The sequence below is a fragment of the Gossypium hirsutum genome, chromosome D11 (genome assembly GCF_007990345.1).
Source record: "Gossypium hirsutum isolate 1008001.06 chromosome D11, Gossypium_hirsutum_v2.1, whole genome shotgun sequence".
NCBI classification, from domain to species: domain Eukaryota; kingdom Viridiplantae; phylum Streptophyta; class Magnoliopsida; order Malvales; family Malvaceae; genus Gossypium; species Gossypium hirsutum.
Window position 1 is genome coordinate 51,618,466 of NC_053447.1, and position 8,449 is coordinate 51,626,914.

Genomic DNA, 8,449 nt, shown 5'->3' on the forward strand with positions numbered 1-8,449 from the left:
TAGCAAGATTATCATCTTTTTCTATTGATTAGGGATTAACACTTCAAATGCACGCTTGTTTCTCATTTGTCTTACAGGATTATGGTGCTTGATCCAAGGATCATTGGAAAGTTGCACTTCTGTTCCCAGATGCAGGAAAAGCTTGACGTCGCCTAGCTTGAGGAAATTGTTTAGATCCATCGTCTGTTTGCAGTCGCCCCATTGCTGAACTTTTCTTCTTACCACCAGACTTTGCATGGCTTCCTGATTCTGTCTCTGCATCTTCTCCAAACTTAATCTCTTTCCTGGCTGCTTCATAATCAAATGGCTTTATTTGCAAAACACCACTATCTTCTTTTGATTTCTTCACTTTAACTGCTTTTCTGTTTTGATTCATAGACTCGAAGCACTGTTGGAAGCTGGTAGATAAATAGGATAAAGACATAGTCTCATCTTCTTTTTCCGTTTCAGAGGAAGGTGCCATACAACTCTCCTTCCCAGGTGTATCATTGACTTCCGGACTACCACTACCATCAACTTGTTCATCCTTTTTTGAATTATCTTCTAACATGATAATATCTTCTAATGTCGACGACTCAGTAGCTACCACAGCAGGAGGTTCTTTGGGCTGTAGAGCTTCTGGAAATTTAGTTGGCTCGTTAACAGGAGGTTTTGACTGCTCTGCTGTGCCCGAGAATGAGTGAAATGAAAGATTTACTGAAGATCTGATCTGCGCCAACTTACTATCTTCCTTCTCCTAGATGACGACAATAAACAAGATAGCAATGAATTACTTACCACAATATGCACAAAGGAATCAAAACTAAAGTAATCGCAATGATGGACAAATGCGACTGTCATGGACTGTGATGGAGCATTTACACTGGTTTCAATACCGCAACAAAATCAAAAGCCACAACAGCAAAATAGAGGAATAACTTGACTCACCTTTTTCTCCATATCAAATTTCATCTTCGTGGAAGCATTCCCCAGAAGTGCTCCAAAGCCACAGCTTGGTTTCTTTAGAACCTGAATAGTTGCTCCAGTTGCCTACAGGTAATAGGTATTTTATCCAGCAGCTACTCATCAGGAAAAAAAGATCACCATCTACAAAAGTATTAACAACTTACCATCTTTGTTGAAGGTGGAATAACTGTATGGGCATTTGCATCTCCACTCTTTCCCGAGATGACAAGATTTTCTCTCGCATACATTGAGCTACCATTCACATGTGGCTCAAAAGAGAATCCTTCTTGTTTTTTGTCTCTGTCAAGTTGAGTAATACTGCTTCCAATCTTGATCGAGTCGTGTTTATGTTGCAGAGAAGCAGATTGTGAACTTATCCCATCAGGTCCTACTACAGCATCATCTATGATTCTTGTTCTATCATTTGCAGTTTTAAAGTCTGTAGGAGTCACAGGAATTAAGACCTCAGCTCCCTCTTTAGCTGCTATATGTTGTTCTGATGCCTGCACAGTAGAAATCTTACAGTCATCTTAACAGATAGTAATTATAAAATCAACATATTCCAACCAATTGTAAGTTCAATGAAATAAACAGTAATGAGGAAGTAGCACTTACCATTCTTATCAACCCATTCTCGGGCTAAGATAAAGTTTCTAAGGCTTATTCGATGACATTTTATCAGACTCATGTAACTGAATCAATCAATTAGCACACTTCATGTTTGTAGCTTTCCTATGTTAACATTATGATTCACTTGATTGATTTTGTTTTATAAGTCATGCAAACAGCCTACTACAACCCAAAATGCTTTCATTTTTACTTCTGGACAATGATCACAATTCACAACCCATGTGATGACTAAAAGAAAAATGAGATAATAATACATAGAACAGATTTAACAAAATACATTATAACAATACGATCAGGGTTATCAAATCAGTGTAATTAATCTTACATTTAGCATACGTCCCATTTTAAGTTGTTGAGCAGCAGCTTCAAATGCAACAGCATTCTGCATAGCATGCCTGATGATGCTAACAACTGCACCAAGATTTCGCTCCACATATGGGTGTCTAGATTTCAACAATTGACGTAACTTGTGAGCAGCTACAGGCATCTGCTTGGCTTTTAGCAGTAAGAAAAACAAAAAGTGCTTCAGGAAATATACCAACAAGCAGTATGAAAAAAGAAGATAAATATACTGGAAAATGATAAAAACAAGAAAGTTCCTACCGATTTCAAGAAGCGTTTTGTTTGGCAATACATAACCAGTACTTTCATCCTCTGCACGAGCAATAATGTCTCGCCATTCACAAAGCCCCTATAAACCATTTAGGTGAGACGCAAGATTAAGGGATATCATCTATTTTTTACTAGTAAGGCTATTGTATATCAAATATGTTCTCTGAATTAAAATTAGACATTTCTTATGATTTACCAACCAATCCATGTGTTATCTTAAAAGTAAACAAAGGGCCAAGTAGATATGAAATCAACAAAAACTTACAGCAACAACTGCTAGCTGCTCAGCATTGAAACCAGCCACCTGCAACCTATATTAAATAGAAGAAAAAACAAAGTTATTTAGAAATTATGTAATATGTATTTAAATCATGTAGCCTTAGCAAGTAACAAACCCATGTATATGGAGATATGAATTCTCTGTCAGGAGCTCTTTCCCATACAGTTGTGTACATACATCAGAACTTCGCTTGTAGACCTGCTAGCAACAGAACATTTGCTACTACGATGACGGTCAATAACAAAAAACAGAAAGCAACAAAGTTCATAAATTCATGCATCCAAGTAAACTAATTTTGAAGGAAGATGAAATAGGCAAGAAAAGTAACAAAACATATACACTGTATGCATTTTACTCGATGAAACCAATGAAGGTATCCAAAGAATCACATTATATTGATATGGATAGTTGATCAACAAATAAATTTTCAACACCTAGCCTCAGTTGTAGGTTATACACCGAAGATCAAATAAAATAGAAGGTCAGAAGCCAGTAGAATGTGGAAAGGAACACAGCTCTCACATGAATGTAACTAAGATTAAGACTATCAAATCTCTAAGCTTCTGTTAACCTAGAAGTGTTAGCATATGATATGGCATGCTGTTATAAATGTAGAAAATGCTGTGAGCTATCATTTACAGCATCATACCTCTACCAAAGGAGCATCCAAATGTTCACCTTCCTGGGGCATTGATAACAATTTGATTCTCATTAAATCATAAATGTACAGTAAGTAGTGTGTGTCTTCTCTAGCGTATCTGGCATAAAAATGGTAATAAACAGAAACAATTAATAGACAGATAACAATCAAAGTTTCCTCTTCAATAATTGCAATCAGAGTGACAGAACCTTGAAATTTTCTTCAGAGTAATATGTTAGTTCAAAACATAAATAAAAAGCACTGTGTTTTTACTTCATATTGATTAAAAAGTCAAAATTAACGACTATTCACATCTGTTTGTTTGAATTTCTTCTCATAAAAAAAACATATAAAATATCAGTAATGGTGGTCTTACAGATTTTATGGTTAATTTTTTCCTTTTCTGACAAGTTTGATGGGGTTAAGTCAGCACTACTTTGAGCACAGGAAAAATAAAGATGTCATGGTTTGCATAAAATTGTTCAAAAGAAATGATGCTGCAGGCAAAACTAAGAAACAACAGTTTGTCATAAAAACTATGTCAAATTTACAGTTGAAGTAATCCTTTATTTTTTTCTCTTTCTATAATTCATTTTTTAAAAAGGAAGTGGTCAATAGCAATCAATCATTAGCTTTAATGACATATGCAAGTGCAGCAATTAGACATTATTTAACTAGCAAGAGAGAGTCAGGCAGCTGAAAGGTAAAAAAGCAACGTTACCTGAGCATTTCATCAGGAAGAGGACGCAATCTCCAATCTGCATTCTGGTACCTACATTGAGTCAACTAATCAACCTTAAGGAGATAGGATAGGTGATGATCAAAGAGGAGAGAACTAGCAAGTATAAGGAAAACGATCAAATAAATTTAAATAAAAACCCACTCTTTGTTGGCTGTAACTCCACAAAAATGTTGCAGAAGATGCTCCAAACTATTTCTTTCCAATTTCAAGACCTTTGAGGCCTGAGAAACATGCAAAATACATATTGGTAAGAACCCAACACAACATTTAACTTCAAAATAAAAACAATCAAATCATGTATTTATTAATTGCACTCAAAACTAAGCCTAAGCATATATAATCAAGACATGGCACTTAGTGAATGTCAATTAGGCTCAACAAATCTGTGTGGGTGATAATATTTCTAAGGCTATAACATCTAAAATGGTTAAGATAGTATGTGGTAACTTTATCAATAAGTTCTTATAAGCTTAGCACCATTGTCATCATCCATAAAACTAGTTAAGTTAGTTCAATCATTTAAACCACATGTAAAGAGTTTTCATGTATGGTCTTTGTACCAATTTCCTTTCCCCTAAGTCATTGTCACACTGCTAATTAACTCACAAATAAGTTCATAAAAAGTGAACTGTTGACAAGGCCCACATAAACTTAGCTTCGTAAAATATACCAATAAAACCAAGAATCTAACAGAAAATTCTCAAATTAAATCCTCAAGTTCATAGAAGTAGAAACCTGTCCAGTGTCAAAGAGATTGCACACATATATGCCAAAGTCTCGTTGAAGCCACACAATATCCCTGTCTGCTCCATGCATAACCTATGTGAATTAAGGATATCAAACCATGCAATAAGCTAAAAAAAAAAAAAAACTATCAAGGGTACCAACCTTTTTCTTGGTGGGATCCTTGAAAACTTCCCTAAGATATGGGCCAACATGAATTCGAAGCTTCAAAGTATCTACAATAAAATCCTCAGTTCTAGTAGAAATTTGCATCAAGCAAGTTAGTCCTTGAAAAGATCGATATTGGTTATGCTCCAAATCAGCCTGAGAATAATTACAGAGAAAATGAACGACAGGCAAAGAGGTAACATATTATGAGAATACAGAAAATTAATCCTATATTTGATGCATACAAAGTCCAGTGTAACTGGTACCCCTGAAACCAGAGATGCATACACCCTTCTTCAGACCAGGTGAACATTCTATATCTTACTATGAAGCAAGAGCAAAACATGCATCATCACAAAAAGTCCTATTATAAGTTGAATTTTTACCGCAAACTCTTCCACACCGCGTAACTTAGCTGCTAAATCCTTCAAATCTTTTACTTCCTCAACCAGCTTAAATGAGGTAGACTCCATTGATGGGGGTTTGATGGGCTGAATATCTGCACTATCTTTTTCCACAAAATCCATAACAGAGAGGTTCTCCTGTAAAAGGGCAATAGAAATGTTTTTTCTCTTATTTCAGCAAGCAACACAAATTAACATTTAACAGGAGATAAACCAGAAAGTTTTAGAAGCTATTGTTGAACATGGTTGGATGTGTGTGAGATTTTGAGGTATAAGAACAATACAAAAAGTGAAATTTTATCACATCCATATGTAAATATTATTACTAAGGTATCTCTCAAGAACATGGTAACATTCTTAAAAACAAGTGCAGCCTTTCCCATCTTCTAATTACTATTAGCAACGTCACAATTTACCCCAATAAGAACATAAGAAAGACGACCTTGATTACAAGATACCTTCCTACAAACCAATGTAAATCAGAAATACTATCACTTCAATGAACTATTTTACTGAAATTCATTTTTTCTCTTTTCCTTTTAACCATGCAAGGTGCCTTTAACTCTGGAGAACTTGAAAAATTACAGTTAATTCTCCTTATTCATCTTTTTTGTCTCCATGGGAAAGATTTCTGAGCTATGAAACGTTCAAAATAACTATATTAATCACTCTTACTACGTCTTGTACAGAAATTCATTTTTTTTTTCCTTTTCCTTTCAACTATGCAAGGTGCCTAGAAAACTTTAAAAGACAGTTATATTCTCCTTATTCATCTTTGCTGTCTCCATGGGAATGATTTCAGAGCTGTGAGAACGTTCAAAACAACCATATTAATCACTCTTGCTAGTTCTTGTACAGAAATTCATGCCCCGGAAAATATACAGGTGTTGTATCACTCAAAGAAAATAAAAGCACCAAACTTAATAGCCCAGCAATTCTAATAAAAGCATTTCACTTATGTCCAACTATTCTAATCCTGATCACAAGCATCAAAACTCCCAAACCAGTGTCATTAAGGTATGTGCTTAGGTGCTGTGACTTAGCATCAGATGAAAATGTGCTAGAGGCCATTTAGGCCAAGGCTCATTGATCAGAAGCACACTTGGTGAGTGTAGGGACTAGGGACACCTTTTTGTAAAGTGGTTAATGCATGAAACCCTGCCTCATTGAAATTCTCTCTAATTTCTTTGATAGTAAAGATGAGACAATATCAAAATTCTACATCTTAATGTATAAATATTCAACAACAAACAATGAACAAAAAAATCAACAACAAACATGAGACCGCAAGAAACATGCATATTGGTCAAAAAAGAAGAAGAAGCATTTTTCTAAGATAAATTGGACCACCTTTTGAATTCATTATCAGAATATCTTAAGCTTTTTTTTTATATATATAGACAAAGATACACAAAACACATACATAGACATATTCCTCAGTTTACTCGAGGAAGCGCTTTTTTGCCCTTTGCACCTCGGTATAGAAAAATTATGAAGTTATCCGACAACATACGAACCTCAACACTCATTGAACTAACCAAACAAAAATGAAACACTGTGAGGTTATCCTATAACATACGTAACCAACTAAAAGCAGAAATGTTGTGAAAGCATTTAGGAAACAGTTATAACATAGTGATTAACCCCAAAAGAAAAGAAAAGACAGAACTCCATAAAAGACTGATTAAACGGGGAAACAAAGACCAACCAGTGGATGAACAAAACGCTGCCCATCCTCACTCCTCTGCAACCAAACATGTTCAAAAGGCTGATTCGAATTATTCACAAGTATATTATACTCTTCCTGAGGCTTCCGTATCGTTGGTATATGAAATGGCACCTTCGCTTTCCCAGTCGTCCCCGTAGCCAATGCCTCTTTCTTCACCTTAACTCCAGAAGAACCCGAAAACCCACCTTCCTTCCCACTCACTGACACACCAACCGAGTCACTCACTAAACCACCGTTAATTTTCTTCTTCTTCTTTCCGTAAACCAACTGAAACCCATTATTGTCAGGATCCGACCCAATAAACCGACCCGTTTCCTCTTCTTTCTTTCGAATCTTATGAAATTCGTCGATGGAAACGTCAAATCGTTCCAAAAGTTCGTCGTTAATATCAACGAGCCAATCATAAGCTTCATCATCGGCTATGCTGTCAAGGTTGCTAGGGAAATTGATGGCCTTGTTGGCGCCCCATGTTCTAGCCGAAGCGCCAATGGATTCGAGCAAAGAATCGGATGTTTTGGCGATTTGATCGATGGGAAGCTTGAAATCGGAGAAGTTGTTGAAGAAATGAAAGTCTTGATTGGAAGGGAGGGTTGTAGAAGAGGAAGAGAGTGAAGAAAGAGAAGAAGAGAGAGGGCCTAGAGCTAATGTTTGAAGAATTTGAGAATTTTCTGAAGGTTGAGATTGGGCTTCCATTGTTATCTGATCGTCGTAGTCGTTCATCATTGTTTTAGGGTTTTAGGGTAGAAAAAGCATATTAGGGTTTTAGAGATTTTTGGTTTTCTGGGTTAAATTCTGCTATTAGTCTTTACACTTTATGAAAATTGCGGATTTTGTTTTTATACTTTACTTTGATCAATTTTAGTTCTTATATTTTTTAAATTGGTAAATTTTAGTTATTACAATATTCAAAGTTTGAAATTTTAGTCCTGAACCAAACAACAACAATTAAATTTGTTTGGTTAAACACAATTATCAGTTTTGTAATATGCATACACTTGTAAATTTAGCTCATATTCTCCAACTAAGTCATTCTAAGTCCCTATACTTATCAAAATTTAAAATATCAGCATTGACAAAAATTACAATCGTTAATCCATTAACATGATTTTTAGTAAGGAATATGTGAAAATAACAAGTTAACATGACATTACACATATAATAATATATTTGCTGAATCAAATTTTAGAAATAGTAGAACTTAACTTAATGAATTTAACAGTTATCATTTAGAGAGGACTGGAATTTTAAAATTTAAAAAGTATAAAAACTAAAAAGGTAACACTCCTAACCCGAATTCGTCGCCAGAACAGAGTTACGGAAATATTTACAAATTATACATATTTACAGAACAGGGTTACGGAACATTACCGAAATTTACAAATTAATTTTCAGACATTTCATTTCATCTAGCATTCATATTTGAAACCAACCAAAATCAAAATATTAATGAGCCAACGTTGGCTAAATTAACTTATACATGCCATTATAACTAGAATCAAATCATCCAAAATTACCGATAAAACCAATGGATAGTGTGATATATCTCCGACAAGTTTCCAACCCAATCGAGCTTCCG

At 35.0% G+C, this 8,449-nt stretch overlaps 1 protein-coding gene across 1 annotated transcript; it reads right to left on the reverse strand.

Moving 5' to 3' along the window:
* Positions 1 to 7,742, reverse strand: LOC121223096 (protein RRP6-like 2). The gene is made up of 14 exons (XM_041104093.1): positions 6,853 to 7,742; positions 5,127 to 5,282; positions 4,738 to 4,896; positions 4,585 to 4,668; positions 3,991 to 4,070; positions 3,829 to 3,879; positions 3,117 to 3,225; positions 2,583 to 2,665; positions 2,453 to 2,498; positions 2,179 to 2,266; positions 1,901 to 2,070; positions 1,110 to 1,448; positions 928 to 1,029; positions 1 to 736 (listed from the first exon to the last, which is right to left on the reverse strand). Exons 1-14 carry the CDS (start codon positions 7,594 to 7,596, stop codon positions 101 to 103), a joined length of 2,847 nt encoding a protein of 948 aa, XP_040960027.1. The 5' UTR covers positions 7,597 to 7,742; the 3' UTR covers positions 1 to 100.
* Positions 7,743 to 8,449: the final 707 nt, after the last annotated feature.

What these genes read in the sequence shown, in the direction of transcription:
- LOC121223096 (XM_041104093.1), bottom strand. Translation starts at nt 7,596, where the DNA reads ATGATGAACGACTACGACGATCAGATAACAATGGAAGCCCAATCTCAA. An exon ending in TGGATGCTCCTTTGGTAGAG is followed by an intron (nt 2,666 to 3,116) that starts GTATGATGCTGT and finishes TGTTGCTAGCAG; the next exon opens with GTCTACAAGCGAAGTTCTGA. An exon ending in AAATGGGACGTATGCTAAAT is followed by an intron (nt 1,449 to 1,900) that starts GTAAGATTAATT and finishes TCTACTGTGCAG; the next exon opens with GCATCAGAACAACATATAGC.